The sequence below is a fragment of the Sarcophilus harrisii genome, chromosome 3, assembly GCF_902635505.1.
Source record: "Sarcophilus harrisii chromosome 3, mSarHar1.11, whole genome shotgun sequence".
Lineage (NCBI taxonomy): Eukaryota > Metazoa > Chordata > Mammalia > Dasyuromorphia > Dasyuridae > Sarcophilus > Sarcophilus harrisii.
Genome location: NC_045428.1, coordinates 446,576,039 through 446,601,842, shown reverse-complemented (window position 1 = coordinate 446,601,842; position 25,804 = coordinate 446,576,039). Strand labels below are relative to the sequence as shown.

The 25,804-nt window shown below is 35.3% G+C and overlaps 1 protein-coding gene across 2 annotated transcripts in view; it reads left to right on the top strand.

The window, feature by feature from the left end:
- The window catches only part of PARP4 (poly(ADP-ribose) polymerase family member 4), a 117,823-nt gene that overhangs the window by 67,890 nt on the left and 24,129 nt on the right, over positions 1-25,804 (top strand). For both annotated transcript variants that reach the window (XM_031960838.1, XM_031960837.1), the window contains 9 exons: positions 303-498; positions 3,370-3,437; positions 4,443-4,630; positions 5,347-5,446; positions 12,060-12,230; positions 12,490-12,570; positions 16,513-16,593; positions 17,430-17,525; positions 25,312-25,434. In XM_031960838.1, coding sequence (XP_031816698.1) covers positions 303-498; positions 3,370-3,437; positions 4,443-4,630; positions 5,347-5,446; positions 12,060-12,230; positions 12,490-12,570; positions 16,513-16,593; positions 17,430-17,525; positions 25,312-25,434 — 1,104 coding nt within the window. The remainder of the gene's footprint in view (positions 1-302; positions 499-3,369; positions 3,438-4,442; positions 4,631-5,346; positions 5,447-12,059; positions 12,231-12,489; positions 12,571-16,512; positions 16,594-17,429; positions 17,526-25,311; positions 25,435-25,804) is intronic.

Here is a 25,804-nt window from a genome sequence, read left to right as displayed (position 1 = left end):
GATTCTGTTTACACTCTTAATAGAAATTAGGACTCTTAGTTGCATGAAGTCCTACCCAAGATTGTAGAGCATATTCCTTCAGGGCTAGGGCAATCTCACTCATCAATCATGTCCTTCAGAGACTAACTTTTTACAGAAGCTTGTTCTTAAAGGAAATAAGGAGGAAAAACCTGGATACCAATTTAATAATTCATTATTAATTTAATAGTAAAATAATTTCATAATAAAGACTTTTTCATTTCCAGATGAAGTTATGAGATGAATTTGCCACTTTCTAGACATTGTCTCCTTCTTCCTTCTAGGCCTGCATGCTGGTGTTCCATCCAGATTTTAGCACTGCACTTCCTGAAAAGGCCTATACTAATGAAGTTATTATTTGTCTGGATTGTTCCAATTCTATGGAGGGTTCAATATTACTGCAAGCAAAGCAAATTGCCTTACATGCTCTGTCTCTTGTCCAAGAGAAGCAAAAAGTAAATATTATCAAGTTTGGCACAAGTAAGTTTTCTGTTATTTCTGACAGTGTGATATTCTAAAATTAACTTTAAAAGATAAAAGAATAAAAAGGATATGAATTACCTTGACAAGAAAACTCACAAGGGAAAATTGCCCAAGTGTTAAGTTGTCAGAAAATAATATAGTGTGGTACCTCAAGAGATAGTGAGTATTTTGTTATTGGAGATCTTAACTGGAAACAGAAGTATGTTGTATGTGGAGTATATTGTAGAAAAAACTCCTGTCCAGGAATAGGTGGATTAGATGACCAATTCCAACTCTGGGATTCTCTGAGTCTTTACCACAGGGATTTTTAACTTGGGTCTGTAGATTAATTTAAAGGCCTATGAACTTAAATGGCAAAAAGAAAAATCATTTTTATTTTTACTGACTTCTAATTTAAATTTAGTGTTTCCTTCCATTATTTAAAAATATTATACAAAGAAGGACTCGATAGGTTTCTCCAGACTGCCAGAAGGTGCGTGACATAAAAAAAGATTAAAAACCCCTGGACACATTGTGAAATTATAATTTTGTTTGAAGAATTTATGCTATTAAAAGATATGTAAAAACCTTTTACACCAGGTGGGGAACACTCACTTGGATCGGTTTTCTGCAAGTCTCTGGGCAGCCTTCTTTTCAGCAGATTAATCACCACAAGAGTAGCCAGGGGTTAAAGTCCAAATTCTTTATCAATCCTCTTTCAAAGTCTTGTCTCCTTTCCTGGGGCCCGGTTAGCTTTCTTAAAGGCCTTCCAAAGTTTTGGTTTCGGTGGAGAAAATGCAGGAAGAGAGCCCTGCCACCACAGAGTGTGACATGGAATGAATGAGTCTGAGTCCAAGGGCTTGTGCTTCAGCTTCCAGTCCTCTTGTCTTCCCTAGCTGTCTCTGAATGAATCTGCCTGAGGCTCCCAGCTTATATGCTCTACACTGAGTATAAACCAATCATTATATCACTAGGAAATCATTATTTGTTGTAACATTAACTCAATCATACTGAACTTAGAGCACCATGCTAAACTAAATAATCATTTTCTTTATCAATTCCACTGACTTAACACCTTGGAAGAATCCTTGTTTCAGAGTTCTGGCCCATAATACAAGAGAAAGGATCAGTGCCTGATTGTAAAGAAGAGTCAAGACACATGACACAGGAAAGAATGGAGCTCAGTGTTCTCTCTATTCATGCCCATCCCATTCTAAAAAAGGCCCTGTTGTTAAAGTTTCTCCTGAACCTCACCATTGGCCAAGTAATATCAATACTAGGGAAGTCCACAGGGGAAAGTATGGAGCTCTTACTTTTTGTAGAAAACATAAAGGGCTATTTGAGATTAAAGACAAACCTTGTTTTATATAATGATTGAGTTCTAAATGAGTGATTTTGTAGTATAAATATGTTGACAAAATTATATATTGAAAGGAAGCCAATTTTTTATCACTCTCTAATTTATCTTTTTTTTTAATGCCTCTCAAGTCTCACTTGTTTAACTCATAGGTACTGGCAGGTTGGAATTCCACAGGATTAGCTGTTAGTACTTTAGAGTAGGAGGAACACTGTGGACAGATAGCCTCCTAATATTGCCTCATGTGCCTCTGCTAGTGGACTCTTGCTTAACAAGCAGCCAGAAAATTCTGTTCTTTAATAATTTAGTCTGTAATTACTTGACTCAATAAGTCAACCCAACCTCTGGGGCACATTCTCCCACAAATACATCCAAGCAAAAGGGGAGAAGAGTAGACATGAATTTAAAACACAATCACAATGAGACATGTGTAGGGAACATATGTGGCTAAGAAACCTCACAAAGATGAAGCTACAGAGCTTCTAGATCCTTTTTTTTCTGAAGGGTGCTCTCTGCATTGTGGTGGGGCAGGCACAATACTGATGGTGGATGAGGCACTCTGCTGCTCAGCCAGGCTAGCTCCTCACAAGGCTGGAAATCTCCATGATATGAGCAGCTCACTTGTGTTTGCTCATGCTGAACTGTAATATCTTTCTTCACTGGAGGGCCCAGTCTTCTGCTGGGATGAATTGTGAAACCCCTTGGTGGCTATGCAGGCATCCCCACCAGACTCAGTAGTGGCTACTGAGTCTAGACATATAGACAGAATGAGGGGGCTACTTCAAGATTAGACTTCAAGCTACTTAAGATCCATCATCCCTTTGCCACTGAGCTGAATCGAGCAGATTATTCCTCAGGGATGGTTGATGCTCTCATCTCAGTACCAGCAAATTTTGATATGGTATCCTGTCACTAGACCTTTGTTCTTTGTTCTTCAAAGTCTCAAAAATTCTTTATCAATGTTTAGAAAATATAAATGGGAGGTAGCCCCATGTCAGATATAGACTTGCTTTAACAGCCATATGCTGTTACCCTGGCTTACCACTGGCTCTCCAGAGATCAGAGACATCTTTGTATCTCAAGACCGATGGGAAGGAAAAAATGAATTTTTGTGTTAGGGCCTTTTGTATGAGCTCAGTTCCTGTTCAATCCCTAATCAAAAGATCCTTCTTCACCTGTCCACCATGTGGACAGGAAACAATCACAAACTAAACGTTTGCCAATGCTTGGTGAAGAGTTATACACCTTTGTTCCACATTATCATAAACTTCTAGAGATGTATTCACCAAATATCTATAAGTCCCCTGCACATATGTGCAGGATTGGCCCTTATAGGTCAGTCTCCTGTTACAATTACAAACTAAGATTTTTATATATACAGCTTCCTAAAAGTGAGGCCCAACTCAATAAATATACATAAACAAATATGTGAAGTATTTTTAAATGACAGAAAGAACCACATAATGGTAATGCAACTAGAAGTTACTAGAATAAATATTTGACAGAAGTTTCAAACAAATTTCATTATACAGGTTACACAGAATTATTTTCATATCCTAAGTACTCCACAAGCAATCCTGACCTAACAGAGTTCATTATGGTGAGTAAAACACTCTTTCTTAAATATCCTGAATCTTTGCATATGAAATTTTAATGGCATTCCCAGGATTTCTGCCCCTAAGGCCCTGGGCATACATCCCTGTTTTTGCTAAATTGCCTGCTACTATTCCATTTACTTATGTAGCTTTTATACTTTTTCCTCTCTGGAAAAATGTAGTGCAACCAGTATGTGACAGTAACCATTATATAAAGACACAGGAAGGAGAAAAAAATGTTATAGTCACACATAGGTAAGCAGGAAGGCAGACTTTAGTAATTTTTGGTTGAGAGGCAACTTAAGGCGAGAGATCAATTACAGATGGCGAGGTAAACCACTTGAACAAGGGGCCTGAACAATTGGTCTGTAAAGAGTCTGAAGTATTATATGCAATTTGAGACTATCAGACACAAAGAGTACTGTGATTTTTATTCAAGGGAAATATCTTTTTCCTATTTTCTCTAAAATAAGATTACAGCCACTAATTAAGAGTAAACACAATGCCATTAAAAATAGCATGTGATACCAGCTCTTTCATTTTATATTTAAAATAGTACTAGCTGGAGAGGCTATTAATTGGATAATTTATAAGTTGGGGAAAAGGTAAATTTACATTGGTATGCTTTATTTTAAAAGTTTAATTAGTGGCAAATCTAAGTTTGATTGGTTTTGTGGAGATTTAAAGTTAAGTGTATGATGAACTATTAAAAACAAACAACAAAACAACATTTTCATTTAATTTAGGCACAAAGAAAATACTTGTATATTCTAGTTGTCTAAAAGGAAATGTGAGAATCTACTTTTTGTAAGTTCATAATGCAGAAATGGAATGATATTAGTTTACCTCTTATTCCCAGGCAAAGTAGCAAATATGTCATTTTTTAAAAAATCTTTCATGAAAAAATTAGGGATCCCTTCTCTAAAAAAGGAAACATGCTCCAAAAAAGAAATATTGAGTAGCAAATTTACAGTGTTTATAAAATCTACTTTCTTTTAATTTTTTTCTAGTCTGCTACACCTACCATGGGAAATACTGACTTCTGGAAAACCCTTCGTTTTTTAAACTTACTCTACCCTTCTCAAGGGATGCGCAGCATACTTCTTCTGTCTGATGGGCATATTCAGAACAAGAGCCTGACATTGCAGATTGTAAAAAGAAATGTTAGACACACCCGCTTATTTACATGTGGCATTGGGTAAGTGTTAGAAAAATCATTATGTAAATGGAAAATGGAGGGGGAGGAAGTGTGGCCAACAGGCCAACAGGTGATGTAGGAGGGAAATTAGGGAATTAGGACAGAATAGATGGATTATACAGGTAACTTCCAAAACATAAAAGAACCGGTAAGAGCTGAGGAAATACCCCGGGGAAAGACTATAGAAAGAAGAGCCTCAGAGATAGTTCTTTAAGTAGAAAGCATAGAATAGATGGCAGATCAGCAAAGGAGACTAAAAAGTCAGATAGGTTAGAGAAGATTAGGAATGAGTAGGGTTGTAGAAATTGAGGGATGGAAAAGGTGTTTGTTTTTCCTTGGTATTTGGGTTCAGCATAGGCCTTATTTGGGAGTAGGTGTAAGTGGCAATTATCATTTCATTTGCACCTCTACTTCTGGTTGAAAAGAAACTAGTCCTTATTTAGAGAGAAATATGATCTAAAAGACCATCTGTTATCACTACTTTTCAATTCCTTTGTTGAAAAAGATCAGCCCATCCATTAGTCTGAGGAATTTGAATTACATATGTTCTCTCTAATATTTTATTTTATTTCTTTTGAATTATAAATCCCAAAACCATTCAGGGGGCATGGCACTATCTGTTAGTACCACATACTTTTTTGTTGACATTTTAATTTGTAAAGACTTTTGAAATTATTTTCATAAATCTTTGAAACAAATCTTTAAAATTTGACCAGGTCCACAGCAAATCGTCATATCCTAAGGACTTTGTCCCAGTACGGTGCTGGAGCATTTGAATACTTTAACACAAAATCTAAATATAGTTGGAAAAAACAGGCAAGTTTCTTCGCCTTTTCATTCTTTTTTTCAAGTATGCTTATGGGAATATGAAATATTATAATTACATATGTTTTGAAATCTTGTACAATAGTCAGTGAAATGGATCTCTGGGTTCTAATATCTAAGTAATAATAGAATTTTAGTCCTTTAATAATTTTATTCCACAAATGCTTACAAAATGTTCACAAATGTCATTCATGTAGTCTGTCACTTTTAACTTTGTTTTCTGACATTTTTCTAAAGATTCCATTTAGTTCCACAAATATGTATTAACGAACTATTCTATATATGTTTATTTATTAAATTTTCTATACTGTGCTAAGACCTGGAGAAGATAATAAAGTTTAGATAAACTGTGGTTCTTAGCCTCATAGGTCTTGTAGTCTAATAGAGAGAAAGGAGTTATAACTTCAGTCCTTTATAGATCCTTAACTTCTTTGGTGTAAGAATTCTTTCCACTGACACTGATCACATCCCCTCATCTGTTTGGTAGATAGTCATCCTGAGTTGTCAAAAAAAAATGGCCAAAAAATCAGTTGTTTGCTCACCTTCCACTGATGAACATCTTTACATTTAACTGTGTTGATCCTTATTAAATAAATATCCAACACTGACTGGACTTCTCAAATTTCATTACATTCTCTAAACCTACCCTTCCTTCTAATTTCCCTGCCTTTGTCAAATACACCAGAATTCTTGTAGCTATCCAGGTTTGCAACCTGGAAGTCACCCTTTACTCCTCATTTTTATTTGCCTTCTCAGTATCTCTCACATCTGTTCCTTTCTCTGTGTTCATTTCAGAGTTCCTCTCATTCAGGGCCTCATTACTCAGGGACCATTTCAAGAGCTTTCTAATTTTTCTCCCTTCCTCTAGTCTCTTCCTTTTCTAATTCATCTTCCATAAAGCCATCAAATTAATATTTCTAAAGCACAGATCCTAACTATCACTCTTCTGTTTAAGAATCTTCAGTGGCTCTCTACCACTACCACCAGAACTAATATAAACCCCCATTCCACAATCTGGCTTTTTTCTCTCGCACTGGCACACATAGGTAGATTGGTGCCCCATCATTCCCTTCCTTGCCCTACACACTCAAGCTCCATTGATGCACTTACTATACCTCTTTCACAACATTCTGTTATCCTTGCTGCTCCAGCAAATGTCTGGAATATTCTCCCTCTTTACTGTCACCTCTTTGAGCCACTAGCTCCCTTCAGTGCTCAGTTCAAGTTCCACATTCTTCAGCAGGTTTTTCCTGATTCCCCAAGTGGTTAATACTCTTCTAATTATTTTGTATTTATTTTGTTTTAATTTTGTCTTTACTTATATCCGTTGGTAAAATATAAACTCCTTGAGGGCAGGGATTATCTCAATTTTATTTTTTGTATCACTAGTATCCAGCAGAGATCCTAGCATATTTGGAAGGGCTTAATGCTTGGTGTTATTGAGTCCAGCATTAGGCTCATATTTTAAGCATTTCCAGCTCAAGAGGAAGGTTAGTATAGTTTAGCACGCACAATTTTCAAGAGTCCAGAGTTATCTCTACATCATGGCTGATCATCAGAAGAGAATTTTAGTGGAAGAGGAGTCTATACCATGTAAAAAAGTAACAAGACAGAAGAATCTCTTAAGTCAATGAGGGAACAAAGTGTTACGCACATCTGAAGCGGAAGGATAGCTGGTTACTAACAAATCAGGGAAGGTTTCCTAGAGAAAGTGACTTTTGAATTGGGCTTTAAAGAACAGGTAGACATTCTCAGTCTTGGTAAGACATAGGGAACAGTATGAGCCACAGCACAGAGTAGAGAAATGGGCAAGCCTGGGATAGGTTTGGAGGTCAGCAAATAGAGTGGTATAACTGGGACATAGAGTACATGAAAGAGTGATATTAGATAAGGCTGAAAGGCTAATAAGCAAGTGCCACATATAGAGACTCTGAATAATAAGCAAAAGAAAAACTCTTAATTCTTGCACATTGTATAAAATGATCAGATCTATATACAAGAAAGATAACTGGCAGCATGTGATAGATGGATTATCAGAGACAGGAAGTGGAAATGGTAAGTCTTAGTAGGAAGCCTTGTAATATTTAGAAGGTTGGTAATGGGAATCTGAACTAGGATGACAGTTGTGGAAATAGAGAAAAAAGAATGGATTTGAGAACTTTCAAAGATGGAACTAATAAGAATCCACCACTGGTTGGCTATGAGAGTTGAAGGGGTGAGAATGGAAAGATAACACTAAGGTTTCTAACATGACAGAGACTTATAATTTTAAAATAAAAGTCATCCAAAGCCATTTCTGAAAAGAAGGTGACTGGTTCTCTTTGGGGTGACAAATGAAATGTGACTCTGAAGCAATGCGTGACTTTTTCATGGCTTATGAACTGGCACTGAGGCTGTTCCAGAGTGAGTTCCAATGAGTCCAAGTTATATCAGCATTATTGGAATACATGCAGTTTCCCAAAGAAGAGGCTTTGCAAAACAGCATCCATTTGAATTGTGGGTTCTGACACCATGTTAATGTAGTGAATAGAATACTGTGTATAGAGTTAGGAAGACCTAAACTTGGATCCCACCTGAGATACTAGCCATGTGACCTTGGACAAGCATCTAATCTCTGAGCTCCAGTTGTTCTCATGTGTATAAAGAGAATAATAATGGACTTAATGGTAACTTACATGCAAACTTACAAGGAAATCTTAAAGCAGTACATGAGTGTCATTTGTTATTATTATAATCATTGGCCCAGGTTTGTTAAAAAAAAAAAAAAACAGTTTTACATGTTTAACATGTATGACACTGCCTGCCATCTAGGGGAGGGGATAGAAGGAAGGAAGGGAAAAGCTGGAACAGAAGTGTTTGCAAAGGTCAGTGTTGAAAAATTACCCATGCATATGTTCTGTCAATAAAAAGTTATAATAAAACATATTATACATTGTGTGTTTTGTGGATTATAAGCAAGAATTTCCAAAATTAGAATACTTAAGAAATATTATTTATATTATTGCTAAAGGGAATCAGGCCAAAAAGAAAATTGTTCTGCTCTTCTCATGTGCCTTATTTAAAAAAAAAAAAAAAAGAAGAAGAAGGCTCATAGGGTTATAGATTTATAGCTGGAAGAGACTATGGAGTCAAAGCCAAATCTCATCTTTTTTTACAAATAAGGAAATTGGGGCTAGAAAGTTCAGGTTCATACAGCTATTAAATGTTTTAAATGAATTTGAATGTAGGTCTTCTTGACTCTGCATCTTTTTTAAAATTTTTTTTATTATAATAACTTTTTATTGACAGAATTTTTTTACAACATTATCCCTTGTGCTCACTTCTGTTCCGATTTTTCCCTCCCACCCTCCACCCCCTCCCCTAGATGGCAAGCAGTCCTATATATATGTTGAATATGTCATAGTATATCCTAGATACAAAGTATGTGTGCAGAACCAAACAGTTTTCTTGTTGCACAGGGAGAATTGGATTCAGAAGGTAAAAATAACTCGGGAAGAAAAACAAAAATGCAAACAGTTTACATTCATTTCCCAGTGTTTTTTTTTTCTTTGGGTGTAGCTGCTTCTGTCCATCAATTGAAACTGAATTAGGTCTCTTTGTCAAAGAAATCCACTTCCATCAGAGTACATCTTCATACAGTATCGTTGTTGACGTATATAATGATGTCCTGGTTCTGCTCATTTCACTTAGCATCAGTTCATGTAAGTCTCTCCAAGCCTCTCTGTATTCATCCTGCTGGTCATTTCTTACAGAACAATAATATTCCATAACATTCATATACCACAATTTACCCAACCATTCTCCAATTGATGGGCATCCATTTTCCAGTTTCTAGCCACTACTAACAGGGCTGCCACAAACATTTTGGCACATACAGGTCCCTTTCCCTTCTTTAGTATCTCCTTGGGGTATAAGCCTAGTAGTAGCACTGCTGGGTCAAAGGGTATGCACAGTTTGATAACTTTTGGGGCATAATTCCAGATTGCTCTCCAGAATGGTTGGATTCATTCACAACTCCACCAACAATGTATCAGTGTCCCAGTTTTCCCGCATCCCCTCCAACAATCATCATTATTTTTTCCTGTCATCTTAGCCAATCTGACAGGTGTGTAGTGGTATCTCAGAATTGTCTTAATTTGTATTTCTCTGATCAATAGTGATTTGGAACACTTTCATATGAGTGGTAATAGTTTCAATTTCATCAGGCCTTTATCAGAACCTTTGACTATAAAAATGTTTTCCCAGTTTGTTGCTTCCCTTCTAATCTCGTTTGCATTAGTTTTGTTTGTACAGAAGCTTTTTAATTTGATGTAATCAAAATTTTATATTTTGTGATCAATAATGGTCTCTAGTTCATCTTAGGTCACAAATTTCTTCCTCCTCCACAAGTCTGAGAGATAAACTATCCTATGTTCCTCCAATTTATTTATAATCTCGTTCTTTATGTCTAAATCATGGACCCATTTTGATCTTATCGTGGTATATGATGTTAAGTGTGGGTCCATGCCTAATTTCTGCCGTAATAATTTCCAATTTTTTTGTCAAATAATGAATTCTTATCCCAAAAGTTAGGATCTTTGGGTTTTTGACTCTGCATCTTAAAGAAGAAGTAAGGAAGATAAAAAAAAAAGAAAACCCAGTGATCTGGTCACATGATAGAATAAAATAATCAGACAAGAGACGCATTTCATTTATTCAAGAATGTATATTCTTTGAAAGCAAGGTTCTTATTTTTCTTAACATTCTTGTTCTTGTTTTGTATTTGTTTTTCTCTTCACACCTCAATTTTCTGGTTTGATACCTAGCAAACAATAAGTTTATAATAAAATATATACTAGAGTTCCTTGAAAAAAAAACCAAAAATCAATTTTTATTACTCAGTAATTATACTTATAACCATAAAAAAGGATTGTGGAGTCCATTATGATTCATATAAGGCAGGACTGGGGAACTTTTTTTTCTGCCAAGGGCTGTTTGGATATTTATAACATAATTTACAGGCCCTACAAAATTATCATCTTTAGAGAACTCAAGCAGTGGGAGGTTGTTGTACCTAGCTTTTCAGCTCATCATTGCCTATAGTTGCCTCAGTAAATGATTTCCAGGGCCTTATCCTGTGGGTGGACATTCCACACTCTAGTAAAAGGGCAAGAGGTCTTGCCTAGGAATAAGGAAGGAAGCATGGTAATATAATGGAAAGAGCCCTGATTGGGGGCTTCTGCTTCTGAGACTGGCAGGGTGAACAAGTTAATTAAACTTCCCTGAACCTCAATTTCCTCAGCTAAAAATTGAAGGGATTCAACTAAAAGGAGCTAAAGGTCCCTTTCACCTTTACATCTATCACTTTTAATTTCCACATGAAGGAAAAAGAATTAGATAGCTTCTCAAGGCCTTCTTACTATATCTATGATCCTGTGATCAGAAATCCTGGGACTAAATTCCAGATCTGACAACTTTGTAAACTCATTGAACTGCTGTTTCCTCATCTATAAAATGGGAATCATCATATTTAAAGGATCTTGTTAGAATAGCACTTTATCAGTTTTCAAAGCCCTATGTAAATGTAACTTATGACTATGATTAGGATCACTTTTCTAATTTTGGAAGTTTGGGCTCTTTTAGTCAAGTATAAAAATAAAATTCAATTTAAATTTTTTTATGTTTTGAAAAAATGAGATGTTCTTTTTTTTGTGTTTAGAACAGGATAGTCCTAAGAGAAAAATTAAATAAAATAGAGACTAGACTATTATTATCCAGAAAAATAAAGGTTAACCAAATTTTCTTTTCTTCTCTGTAGGAGAAAGAATGAAATGGAAATCTGATAGGGGGAAGAATAGTCTTTAGGTGAATGCCCTGAATCATCTGCTTCAGTATCACAGAAGTTTAGGTCTAGAAAGAACCTTAGTAATCATTTGGCCTAAATGGTGATACCATGAAAAGATAACCTGTTTGGGTGTCATAAGACCTGGGTCCAAATCTTACTCCTTTTGCTTATATGACCTTGGGCATGTCACTTTTTGAACCTCAATTTCCCACTCAGTAGAATGAAGGGGTTGATCTAGAAATGATCTCTCACATCCTTTCTACCCCTAAATCTTATATATGTACAGAAATACTAAGTAACCTTACAGACATTCTCTCTGTAAGAGCACATAGCCTCACCTAACATAAAAATTACAGTCAGGAAAAAGGATGGAAAAATTAAGCAAATAAAAAAAAAGCCCACCATAAAAATCGATTAATTTTACCATAAAAACAGCTGAAAACTGCTGGTTCATAATGTTCAATATACAAACAATATGAAGTTGTATAATACTTGTATTATTAGAATGAATATTGTAATTAAAAGATGATGTGAAGATTGCCTACTAAAGGCCCACTAGAGAAATTAATGCCCACTAGAGGCATTGAAGTTACCTTTGCATATGTAAAGTGGGTAACACTGATAATGGACTCATTTTAAGGGGGCATTTGTCAAATTTACCCCAAAGTTTTCATTCTGTATAGAACAAGAAGGAAAAACTATAAATGTTAAATTTAGCATGAAAGTTCTTTTTTGTGAAGTAAAATCAAGATCTAATGTATTTTTTTCCTTTTTAAATAGATTGAAGACCAGATGACAAGAATATTTTCTCCAGGATGCAGCTCTGTGTCTGTTAAATGGCAACAATTGAATTTAAATTCACCAGAGCCCATGCAGGCTCCCACACAAATCCAGGCCTTATTCAATAATGATAGGCTGCTTGTGTATGGATTCATTCCTCATTGTACACAGGTATGGAGTGGTCCAAAGAAGCACAGGTTGTATGTTTGAATATTTAACCAACTAATACATGGCTTGTTTTAAAACTCTCCCCTTTGATGAATATGTTTTACAACTAAGGAAAAGTGATTTTTGCTTCTTTCTTCACTTGGCAGATGGTTAATTGTTAATCGTTAGTATTATCACTGCTAAAGGTATCAGTAACTAAGGGGTTGGGAATGTGGAGTTCTAAAAAGTAATTAGCTTTCTCTTTTATTTTAATGTCCTTCAGGCTATCCTAAATGCTTTAATTCAAGAGAGGGAATTTCAGACAATGGTATCAACTACTGAACTACAGAAAACAACTGGAACTGTAAGATTCATCATTTCATATATATGCTTGTGATAGTAATCAATTTTCATAATTTTTTTGTGAGACAATTAGGGTTAAGTTACTTGCTCAAGGTCATACAGCTAGTGAGTAGTAATTGTCGGAGGCTGTATTTGAACTCAGGGCCACTGCAGCATCTAGCTGCCCCCATAATTTTATATTTTAACAAACATATAGTCATTTTATATACGCTGTATATTTAATATTTTAATTTCAGTTTCATATTAAAATCTAAGTAACTCAGGGAAGTAATTATCTGGACAGATGAGCTCATTTTTCTAAACCTATAAACATTTAGTTTTAATAGTAGTATATTGAGAAACCCACATTTTATTCACCTATTTAGGTACTGGTACATAGCATAGTATTAGGAGGTCATATTTTTTATTTAGTTCTGGTTTTTTCATCAGAAATAGATGGAATTCACCTATTTCATTGAATGTCCATCTTCTTCCCTGGAAGAAAATGCTCATTTTGTCTGGGTAAGTTATTCTTGGTTGCATATCAAGTTCCTTAGCCTTTTGGAATACCAAATGCCAGGCCCTTTGATCCTTTAATGTGGACGCTCCTAGATCCTAAATAATCCTTATTGTGCCTCCTCTGTATTTGAATTCCTTTTTTCTAGGTGCTTGTAGTATTTTTAACTTGGTTTGATAGTTCTGGAATTTAGTCACAATATTTCTTGGAGTTTTGATTTTAAGATCTCTTTTAGTAGGTGATCAATGAATTCTTTCAATGTCTATTTTACATTTTCAATGTCTATTTAACATCTGGGCAGTTCTCTTTGATGATTTCCTGAAAAATAGTGTCTAGGCTCTTTTTTATCATGATTTTCAGGGAGTCCAATAATCCTTAGATTATATCTCCTAGATCTATTTTCCACATATGTTGTTTTCCCAAGTAATTATTTAACACTTTTTTTCTATTTTTCTATTTTTTTGGTTTTGCTTGACTGATTCTTGGTATCTCTTCAAGTCATTCATTTCCATTTGTTCAATTTTGATTTTTAATGAATTATTTTCCTCATTTACTTTTTTTATTGAGTTTTTTAATTGAGCTGTTTTGTTCTATGGAATTTTTTTCCATTTTGCCAATTTTATTTTTTAGAGAACTATTTTCTTTTTCCATTTCACTAATTCTGTTTTTTAGGGAGTTGATTTCTCTATTTACTCTATCTTTTAATGAGTAGGATGCCTTATCCAGACCCTCTTGCAAAACTTCCCTTTCCTTTCCCCATTTTTCTTCTAGCTCTCTTGTGAAAGCCTTTTTAATTTTTTTCTATGAGAGCCTTGTGTGATGGGGACCAGAATATATCACCATTTGGGGCTTCATCTGGAGACAATCTGCTTTTAGTCTCCTCAGGATTTGAAATCTGCTCTCTTTCAGTATAGAAGCTATCTATAGTTAGAGCCCACTTTGCCTTTTTACTCATTTTGACAAAAAAACAAAAACAAAAACAAAAACAAACAAACTGCAGTCTACTTTTGGGGCAGTGTGGTGTTACTAAGCTTCCTCAACAGACCACAGGAAGTAGCAGTGAAGCTGCAGTGGGACAGCAATGGCTATCCTGGGATCAGCATCTACACTGAGATTGGCGTCTGCACGAAGATTAGCATCTGTGCTGGGGTCAGCGGTTGCACACTGAGAAAGGGCTGAATCCCTCCTGGTGCTGGGTTGATGTGGCCAGCCCCAAGAGATTCTAGCCTTTGGGGTCACAATCTTTACCCACTGTGTTTATCGCCTCTCCACTGATCTACTGGTTTGCTGCCAGAGCAGAGTAGTTAATACTGTGGTAAAGTTCTCCCCACAAATTTTCCACTACCAAAGATCACACCTTGCCCCCCTTTGGTCTGCTCAGTGTGAGCTGTTTAATTGGCTTTCACTGCCTATGATTCTGTGCCTGGCCTAGGTCCCCTCCAGTAAGCAAAAACAGACCTTTTCTGGCGAATTTCAAGATTATCTTCTGTTGATAATGTGTTATATTCCCAATATTCGTGGGTTTTGACAAATAAGCACTAATTCTGAGGCTGTTTCATAAAAAAAGTAATGTGAGGATAAAGGAGAGCTTAGATAGACCTGTGTGTCTTCTCTACCATCTTGGCTCTGCTCCCCCAATAAGTAATATTAAAACGAGTCAAACACTTTAAAAAAAATAAGAGCCATGCTCCGACTTGATAAATGAGCAAAAGATATGATCTGTGCCCTAAGGACTATAATTTCATGCATATCCTTAAGAATACCAAAAGAGATTCAAAATTTTAAAAAAAAGGAAATTACCTATTTGTACAAAAATATTCTTAGCAGTCTCAAGGCAAAAAAATTGGAAATTGAGGGGATGCCCATCAGTTAGGGAATGGCTCAGTAAACTGAAGTATGTGTTTATGATGGAATATAATTATTCTATGGATAAATTCTATGGATGCCCTCAGAAAAAAAAACACCTGGAAAATCCTCCATGAATTTAAGCAAAGTAAAATGTATTGTATACAAAGTAAGAGCAGTGTTTTGGGTTGACCATCTATAAATGACTTTGCTATTCTCAGTAGCACAATCATCCACATAGTGCTACTTTGAGGAATTTATGATGAAAAATCCTATCCATACTGAGAGAAAAAATTGATTGTGTCTGAATTCAGATTGAAGCATTCTTTGTCTCTTTATCTCTCTTTTTTTAACTTAATTTTTTGAGAGTTTTTATTTTCATTAGGATGAGAAAGCTGTGGGGTTTTTTTTTTTTTACAACTTGACTTATATGGAAATGTTTTGCATAACCACAAATGGTTACTTAATTGTGAGTGTGATAAGGGACAGAAAAATTTAAAAACAAATGTAAAAAAATGGCATAGGTGTAGAGTGTAAGTTAAGGAAAAGAGTAGTTCAAAACAAAACAAACTTTAAAGATACCCAAAAATATTCATAACAACTCTTTTGGTGGTGGTAAAGAATTGGAAATTGAAAGTGTGCCCATCAATTTGGAAATGGCTGAGAATGTTACAATTTATAATAATGATGGAATATCCTATTATAAGAAATGTTGAAGGGGATGGTTTCAGATAAACTTAGGAAGGTTTATGTGAATCATGCAGAGTGAAGTGAACAGAACCAAGTATACTGAGAGAACTGAGAGTAGTATTGAAAAATCAAATAATTTTGAGTATTAAGAACTCTGATCAGTGTAATATAGAATTGTGATTCCAAAGGAATCCATGATGAAGTGTTATCTACCTCTTGATAGATGATGTATTCAGAGTGTAAATATTTTTTTTACTTGACCAATATAGGAATTTGTTTTGCTTAACATGTTTATAATAGGGAATTTGTTTTTCTTTCTTTCTCACTTTGGAGGGATGAAGGTGAAAGGAGACAAAGCAGATTTATTGATGATTAAAAATAAATTTTAATTTAAAAATTTTAAATAAATAAATAAAAGTATAGTATTACTTTGAAAACAAAACAAAACAAAAAGCATACTAAGGGCCATCTAAGTAATTTCTTAAAGTCAATTCTTTTTATGAATAACTTTTAAAGAGAGGGAAAAGAATCTTTAGGTTACACTGTTTTCTCTTTCCTCAGAGAACATTTGGGCAGATATCCTCCTACCTTTGGATATGTTAGAGACAAATCTGCTACTTGCTTATAATAAAGAATAATCAAATTAAGGAACTAAGGAAATTAATTAATGACTTTTAAAAAGTCAAGAAGGTTGGGGCAGCTAGGTGGCACAATGGATAGACCCACCAGCTCTGACGTCAGGAGGACCTGACTTCAAATTTAGTTTCAGACACTTAACATTTCCTAGTTGTGTAACCCTGGGCAAGTCACTTAACTCCAATTGCTTCAGCAAAAAAATAAATATATAAAAAGTCTAGAAGGTAAAATAGTAATCAAAGAAATTATGTGTTTTCTTTTGCTCCTAAAATGTAGATGCTTCACAAGCTAACAGCTAGAGCTATCATCAGAGATTATGAAGATGGAATACTTCATGAGGATGAAACAAAACATGAGGTTTGTTCTTTCTATAGAAAGTATGCCTTGATTTTTAGAAAATCTTAAACTGATGTAGCCAGCAATATGTGAAGTTAGGGAATCAGAATAAAGAAATAAATGTATTTTTTAGGGTGAAAAAAATTTGTCTTAAAGAAGATTATATAATGAGAGAATTTAGAGCTGTTATGTATGTTGACATACATATTGAAGAATGTGGGAAAGCCAAACTCCAGGGAGGCAACGGTTACTTTTAGGGAGAGAGATCTTACATTAACCTTAATACTAAATTATTAGACTTTTGGATTGATGAACTGAAAAATTATTTTCAAGATTTTTTTAGTCTTTTTTTGAAATTAGGCAGCTTTCCTTCTTTCATTTTTATCAAAGTCTTTTCTATTCTTTTCTATATGATTTATCAGATCTGTTAGGTGGGTGACAGAGACACCTTATGAAAGTGAAAAATCTGAAAGAAAACTTTTTTTTTTTGCATGGAAACTTACAGTTTAGAAAACATTTTCACATACATTCTTATTTTATTCTTAAAACAGATAGTATTGTGCCCATTTTATAGATGAGGAAACCAAAGCTGAGAGATTATGACATATTGAAGAATGTGGGAAAGCCAAAGCTTTAACCCATATGTTCTGATTTCAAGTCCAATGTTCTTTCTGAACATGAGATCATACTTCTTTATCTAAAGGAAAAACAGTTTTCTAGAATTTTCATTAAAGAAGTAATAAGAACCAGAATTTTAAAAGAACATAATATGTATGTCTATGTGAATTATTCTTACACCTTAAATACAAAATACATCTGTTTAATATAATATTTTTATTTAAAATGTTCCAACCTAGATGAAGAAGCAAATTTTGAAGTCTCTGATTATTAAACTCAGTAAGGAGAACTCTATTATAACACAATTTACAAGTTTTGTGGCAGTTGAGAAAAGGGTAAGTATTATTATTAATAAGTAATTAAATTATTTTAATTATCTAAATGATAAAATAAGCAAATAGGGCTATTAAATATATTTATATTTAATTATATTGTTATTAAATTTGACATGCACTTTATGTGGTGAAGTGGGAAAACTAACATTTTGACATTTTACTAGAAAACCTATCTTCTAGAATATTACAAAGCATAGATTTATTATTAATAATTATATACCTTTGTTTTATTAATAGAAAATTACAACATCTCACATTCCAGTAGAGTTTTCCAGCTAAAAGTCTTTTCTTAAACACATTCTTTTAAGACAGATAATGCAAATATTTTTCTCCTCTAGTGAGGAAGTTAGTAGACCTGAAGATTGAGGCTAATTTCTTGACCATTGCAGAAGTGATAGACTATCTCCATGGCTCCAGTGGGCATAATAGTACCTATTAATAGAACCTACTAAAATATGACAGTTCATTCCTATGATGGTGGGTAATTAGAAAGACAACCTGGGGGGTGTTATCTATTGTTAATTATTGTCTTTGTATATTTGGCTGCCTCAGCTTTATAAAAGCTAGAATACTAGCATGGAACCCATATCATAGAATATGATGGTCTACTAGGATAACATTCAGGATCTGAAGAAAATACCTTGATGGCAGGATTACCTGCTAGGAAATTTGTATTGATTTTTGAAGGGTAATCATTTTATGTTAGCTGAACCAATGCAAGGTAAACCATTCTGTGCTGATCAATGACTCCTAGACTTTCCTGTAAAAATAGGATACCTTGATTAGAATTCAACAAATTATTAAGTTCTGATTAACTGCAAAACACTGTTCAGTTCTACTGAATTTGTTGTAAGGATATTTTTGTCTGAAGAACTAATATGGGTAGCCCAAAATTGTAGTGTCTACACTAGCTCTGGAGGATTATGGGACCAGTCTTGGTCTTAGTGAAGGAATGAAGTAAGCAGGAAAGCCACCAGGAGGATGGTCAAAGATGGAATGCCTCTATTTCCAATCCTCTCAGCCCTTAAATACCCTATTACAATTACATCATTACAGCATTCTTAGTATGTGTGAATTGTAGAACCATTACATCACCATACTAAATACTAAGTATATGTAAACTAGAGAACCATCATCTCAACAATCACACTAAGTTAACACTTGTTGTAAGTATCCTTGTTTCAAGTATATTTCTCCAGAGTTCCAGCCCTCTACATCTCCTGTTTTCTTTTATTTTAGAACACAGGTGGTCATACCCTCCCTTGACTTCTCAGGAAGGGAGGTGAGAACACCAAAGGGAAATGGGGAGTCAAACCAGATATTGTTAGCAGGTTTCTTCTGGGCTGAGGGGTCTTACTTGAAACAAGTATACATAAATCCATCAGCATAGGAGGTATTACACAAGCACATAGTAATATAACACAGGCTAGTAGTGATGTTACAAAAAACATGAAGCAACATGAGGAATTATATGTGTCCATAAGTCCTAAAAGGAGAGTATATAAATAACAATCATACATACACCTCCTTCAGCAGCCAAGAGATAGTCCAAAACCAATCTATTGTCCATTACTTCATATGTCAGGGAATCCAATGATTCCTGCAGGTTTTGAAGTCCTGCAGCAGTCTCATTGACAATTTTTGATGTTCATCAGTCAATAGCCATACATATAGGTTAACAGCCAGGCTCTTTCAGTGGCACACATTATCAGAGATGGAACCTGATGTTTCTTGGGTCTTCTCCTTCGTTTCAAGGGTCTACTCTGTCTCTCTCTGATGGACAAGGATGGCACCCATCTTATTCCTTCTCCATCTATAGAGATACAAGCAAACCCTCTCCCCCAAACAGTTAACCTATCTGGTCCCTTCCATTCACCACTTTCTGGGTCTCTTTACATCACCTGGTGATTATCTACAGAAAGTGGAGCTGCTCGCACTGGACACTGACCTTCTGGTGGGTTATAAAACCTGTCTACTGGAGCCAGTGCATCTTTGTCAAAAATCAAGAAGGTAATAGTATAAAGAGCTAGATTTAGAAGTTCTCTAGGTTACCTGTGGCTCCCCCTTTCTTGTGTTTTTGGAGGAGGGTCTTAATGTTTCTGTTTTTCCTCTCTACTATTGTCTGTCCTTGAGGATTAAAAGGTATGTCAGTGGTATGTAAAATCTTATACGGTGCACAAAAGTGTACAAAATGTTTAAAAGTATATGCAGGTCCATTATCTGTTCTTATTTCTTGTGGCACACCCATAATTGCAAAAGCTTGTCTAAGGAACTTAGTGACCACTCAGGTCATTTCTTTTGCTGCTAGTATTGCAAAAGTGAATCCTGAAAAAAGGTGTCTACTACAACATGGATAAAAGACAGACAGCCAAAAGATTTATAACGAGTCACATCTATTTGCTAAATTTCACTGGGTCTCAAACCACAAGCATTCTTTCCTGGAGGGAGCATAGGAACGTGGAAAGGAAAGCAAGCTGTAGAGGCTTTTACTATGCTCCTAGCTTCCTCTTTTGTTATCCCAAATCGCAAACATAAAGCTTGAGGAGCCTGATGTTATTTAGAACAAGATTCTTGGGCTTCTTGAAATAAAGAATTATGGTTAACATGGTTAGAAGGCCATCTTTTCTGTTCTTAAAGAAAGTTTTTGTACTATAAGCACCTTAGTGTTACAGGACAGGTCAATTCTCCAAGAGCCTCCACAGCTGTGGATCATAACATCTAAAGGAGTTGCAGGGCAGTCTTTGCTGACACGGTGTTGTGGACTGGGAATGAGATAAATTGGAGGCAGAGGAAGGAGGAGAGAGGTCAGACAATGCAGCGGCCTCTCAGTCAGAGACATCAGAGAATAGCAATTGCCTCTTAATCTCCTTGTGTCATCCTCTTACAAGATAAGATCCATTCTGGGTTGGATCTCCAGCAGCCACTATCAGGTGGCTCCCATGTGTTCCAATACCTTAGGATATACTTCATATCCTAAATATTGAAAAGGAGTGTGCCTTTGAATTTTTTCTGGAGCTATATGCAATTTGTAATTCCTTAGTGTTCCTATGGTCTTATGTAAACATGCTTCTAATATTTGCTCCTCAGGTGCACACCCCAGTATATCATCCATGTAATGTAATAACATAACTTTTGGAAATGCTTTTTTTTAATTTTTTTTATTATAGCTTTTTATATATAAAACATATGCATGGGTAATTTTTCAATATTGACCCTTGCAAAACCTCCTGTTCCAACTTTTCCCCTCCTTCCTCCCACCTCCTCCCCTAGATGGCAGGTAGTCCCATACATGTTAAATATGTTAAAATATATGTTAAATACAATATATGTATACATATTTATACAGTTGTCTTGTTGCACAGGAACAATCAGATTTAGAAAGAAGGTAAAAATAACTTGAGAAGAAAAAAAATGCAAGCAAACATTAACAGAAAGAATGGAAATGTTATGTTGTGGTCCATACTCATTTCCCAGTGTTCTTTCTCTGGATGTAGCTGGTTCTGTTCATTACAGATCAGTTGGAACTATTTTGGATCCTCTCATTGTTGAATATAGCCATGACCATCAGAATTGATCATCATGTAGTACTGTTGTTGAAGTATATAATGATCTCCTGGTTCTGCTCATTTCACTCAGCATCAGTTCATGTATGTCTCTCCAAGCCTCTCTGTATTCATCCTGCTGGTCATTTCTTACAGAACAATAGTATTCCATAGCATTCATATACCACAATTTATTCAGCCGTTCTCCAATTGGTGGGCATCCCTTCAAGGAAATGTTTTTCTTACTGGAGTAAGAGCAGCAGCAACATACATTTGACACATAGTAGGACTAATTTTCATTCCCTGTGGCAAAACTGTCCATATCTTTTATAGGGCTCAGCTAAGTTAACACTGGGCACTGAAAAGACAAATCTTTTCATATCCTCCTAACCTCCTTATCTGGAGGGATAGAATAGAAACAATCCTTAATGTCTATAACCCAAAAGCGCCATTCTCTTTGCAATTGAGTAGGAGATAGAAGTCCTGGCACATCCCAAATTAACTACTCAACATCATAGCTCAAAACATCACATTGATATGTTTACATTTATTAGTTAACTAGAAGATACAATTAATTCAAAGCAAAAGCATTTAACAAAAGAGTATAAGAAAAATAGCAACAATAACAACAACAATAATGATGATAAAAATAATAGGTAACATCTACATGTTACTTTACTACTTGTCAGGCTCCATGCTAAGCACTTTACAATTATTTCATTTGATCCTCACAACAGTCTTGGGAAGTAGGTATTTCTATTCTTCTCATTTTATAAATGAGGAATATGAGGTTGACAGCAGTTAAGTGACTTGCCTAGGGCTACACAGTGTCTGTAATAAGTGTCTAAGGTTGGATTTGAACTCAGATCTTAAGTCCAGACCTTGGTGCTTTATCTACTATGTCACTCAGCTGCCCTTTAATAAACTATTTCCTTCAGAGACTGCGACACATTTTCCCCAAAATTCTAACACTAATGGGAAATGTGGAACACATATGACCAGCGGTCATCATCCAAATGAAGTGGCAAAAAAAAAAAGGTACCAGGAGTGGTAATATGAAATAAATTTAGGAGAGCATAATTGTAAAATAATATTATATAAAAATAGTATATTAGAGATTCAGCTACAGTTCAATTGACCTGAAGAAATAAGTCACATATCCATCACAGATTACAAAGGTTTGCTATTTTATTTATGTTAAAATAGCTTCACAGGCTCAAGCAAATACAACTATGCAATGCAGTGATACTAAATAAACAACTTGTTCTTGGGAAAACATAATTTTTAAATTCTCAGGGGAGCAGAGGCAGGATCCAGGAAGTAAGGAGAAGGAATCAGGAAGGAATCAAGGAGGGATCAAGGAAAAGCCAAGTGGAATCTGCCAGACTGACCAGGTCTCAGATTCATCTAAAAATATGCTAATCAAGACAGTCTCAAGACTTATATCAATTGATCCAAATGTTGTTAAGTAGAAAAAGGCATCTTCTTTAAAAAAAAAAAAAAAAGTCTCAGAGAACATTAAGACTATGAAATTTTGGTCTCTTTATGATTCCACAAACAGTACAGTCTGAGAGAATTGACCTGAGTATGCTTACTAAAGAATAAATAGAAAAAGAATTAAAAAAAAAAAAAAAAAAAAAAAAGAAGAGCCTTGGGGCAGGTAGGTGGGGCAGTGGATAGAGCACCAACCTGAGTTCAAATCTGGTCTTAGACACTTAAGACTTCCTAGCTGTGTGACTCTGGGCAAGTCACTTAATCCCAATTGCCTCAGCAACCAAAAAAAAAAAAAAAAAAAAAAAAAAAAAATAGGCTCATTTTAGCATTTCTTGGGAATAAGCTAGTTTAGGTTTAAATTGGAGACAACTCTCTGGAAAACGAGCAGTAGAAGAAAAGACCAAGAGGCAAATTCTTTTCCTTGCTTAGCCAAACTCCTCACCTTTAATACATAATCTCTGGAGTTGTAAGACTAGTAGTATTTCTACATAAGAAGTGTGTAACCCCATCAGGGGCAGCTTTTTTTATTTTTTTGAATCTCACAAAGCCACTACATAATGGTAACCTGCTGATTTCATGATCACTGTCATGAAATGTCACAGCTTCACTGGTCACGAGGCTGCAGAGTTCCTCTCTGCTTCTAGCTTCTGACTTGAAATGTAATCTCCACTGAGTTGCTCTTTCTTCCTTACAATAAGGAGAGTAGTTTCTTTGATCACCCTCTTCTCCTTAACATACTTTCTTGGTTTTGCTTGGACCTGTCTGATCATTCCTTCTTAGTCTCCTTTGCTGGATCTTCATGCAGGATTTGCCATTAATTATAAATGTCCACTGAAGCTCTGACCTGACCACTTTTCTCTTCCTCTATTTTTTTCAATTTTTTTATCTCATCAGTTCTCTGGTTTGTTATTTCTAGTCCTAACTCTTTCCTGACCTCCAGTCTCACATCTTCAAGTGCCTATTAGAAATTTCAAATTGGATGCCACACGGACATCTTAAACTCAACATCTGTACAAAACTGAACTCATTATCTTTCCCACTCAACCCTCCCCTCTTACTAACTTCTCCAGTATTATGGAGGGTATGACCATCCTCACAACCTGGGAGTCAACCTTCACTCCTCAATTTTTTATCTCCTTCATGGGATGAGGTGCTAGACCCTCCCTTACTCAAATTGACTACTTGAAGGCATCTCCAGATACAAACAGAAAGCCTCTCAATAGGTGTTCCATTGAGCCTTGGCTGGAAACTAATGTTCTCAGTTTGAATTTTCTCGGGGTCTCTAGAAGCAGCCTTCTTTTCAGTTCAGTAATCACCACAAGTGTAGCCAGGTGTTAAAGTACAAATCCTTTATTATCTCCTTCCTGGGGCTGGGCAGCTTTCTGGAGAGCCTTTCAGTCTGGCGTTGGTCTTAGTGGGGGAAGTGCAGGAGGCCAGGCCCACCACCTGGAAGATGGAATTAAATTTCTCTCCTTGGTTCTGGAAGCTTAAGCTCCTGCCGCCAGTCCTTTGTCTTCTCTGTCTCTGCCTCTCTGAATCTCTGAATCAATCTAGCTGAGGCTCCTACCTTATATGCTCTACACTGAGTATAAACCAATTATATCACTAGGAAATCATTATTTGTTGTAGGATTAAATCAATCATACTGAACCATGCTAAACTAGATAACCATTGTCTCCTCAATTCCACTTAGAACCTTGTAAGCATCCTTGTTTCAAGTTTAGAATTCTGGCCCATAACAGGAAACGAGTATCTCTTCAGAAGGAAATTCCTTGTCCCAAGTACCATGCTCTTTCAATCACAGAGCTAGAATCGCCCCATCTAATTAATGCTTTCAGGATTTTTATTGATTTCCAAAAGCAGTTTTTCTGCAAGAGGCTTCATTCTTAGAATAAGAATTACTCCCTATTTAATTTCCTTGTAGATGGCTACCATTCTGTCACATTTCCAGGAATTCTGTGAGTTTGGTAATGATAGCCAACCTACCCCCCCCAAAAAAAAAATCCTCAATTCCAAATGTTTTGTTCTTTCTTAAAAATGAGAAGTAGAAGAAAAGACCACAAGGCAAGTTTTTTCCCTTGCCTAGCCAAATTCTTGGCCTTTAATACATAAGCAAAAGTTTGTCTATAAGAAACAAGATGCTTTGCCAAGAACTCCTCTGATCCAAGAAAAGATTTTATTTTATATTCTTGCAAGAACAGGTGTGTAAATTAATAGGTACTTTAGATCAATAGACACATTGTTTTATACCCTATTATCTGAAATGCAAGTCCTTCCCTTGATTCCCTATTATTTTAATTTTATGGTTTCTCTCTATAAGTTTTGTTTCCCGGTGTTTCATGTCAGTTTAATCCTTAGATTCCATTTTTTAGGTTTCAATTTCATTTTTCTGATTTTAATTTCTTTTCTTTATATTTTTCTAATTTGAGTTTTGTCACTTTATGGAAAATAAACCCTCATCTAATTGTCACATGTTGAATTGGATTGACTTCAGTAAGCTATATTTTGGTTATTTTCCTGATTGTTTTAAAGCTATCTAGTTATAGAAATAGTTCATCCACTTTTGCAGTTAATTAATTTCATGGATTTATTTTGATTAGCTTCAGTTCTGGAAGGTGACATTTATTGATTTCATCATCTAATTTTAAGAGTGTTCTCAATTTGAGACTTAGCATTTTCTGTCTTCTGACTATGGAATCATGAAAGTTTTATTATAAAAATTAGTTCTAAATATACTTGTTTTTATTCAGGATAGCAATATATCATCGGATTCTAATAATCCAAATATTTTGGAACTTATCACCACAGAAGACATAGATTTTCTACCATACATGGATTGGGAGGTGGAGCAGCTAGAGAATATAATGATGAAGGTAAGCCTTAATGCAATTTTTCAAAATTGACCTTCTTGAGCCAAGTTTGTTAGTGGACACCCCCACACAAATTGTATTCTATTCCCACAGCTTTACTTTTTTTTAAAAAAATCAGTTTTATTTTATTTCCAGTTTCAAATTTTCTCCCTCTAACCTTACTCTCCCCTATTGAAAAAGCAAAAACAAAAACCATTACAAATATATATAGTCAAAAAAAACAAATTCTTGCATTAAACTTATATGTTAAAAAAAAAACTTCAATCTGCACTTTCTCTTTGGAAATAGATAGTATGCTTCATCAGGAGTTTTCTGGAATCAAGGCTGGTTTCATTGTATTGATCAGAGTTCCTAAGTCTTTAAAAGTTGTTTG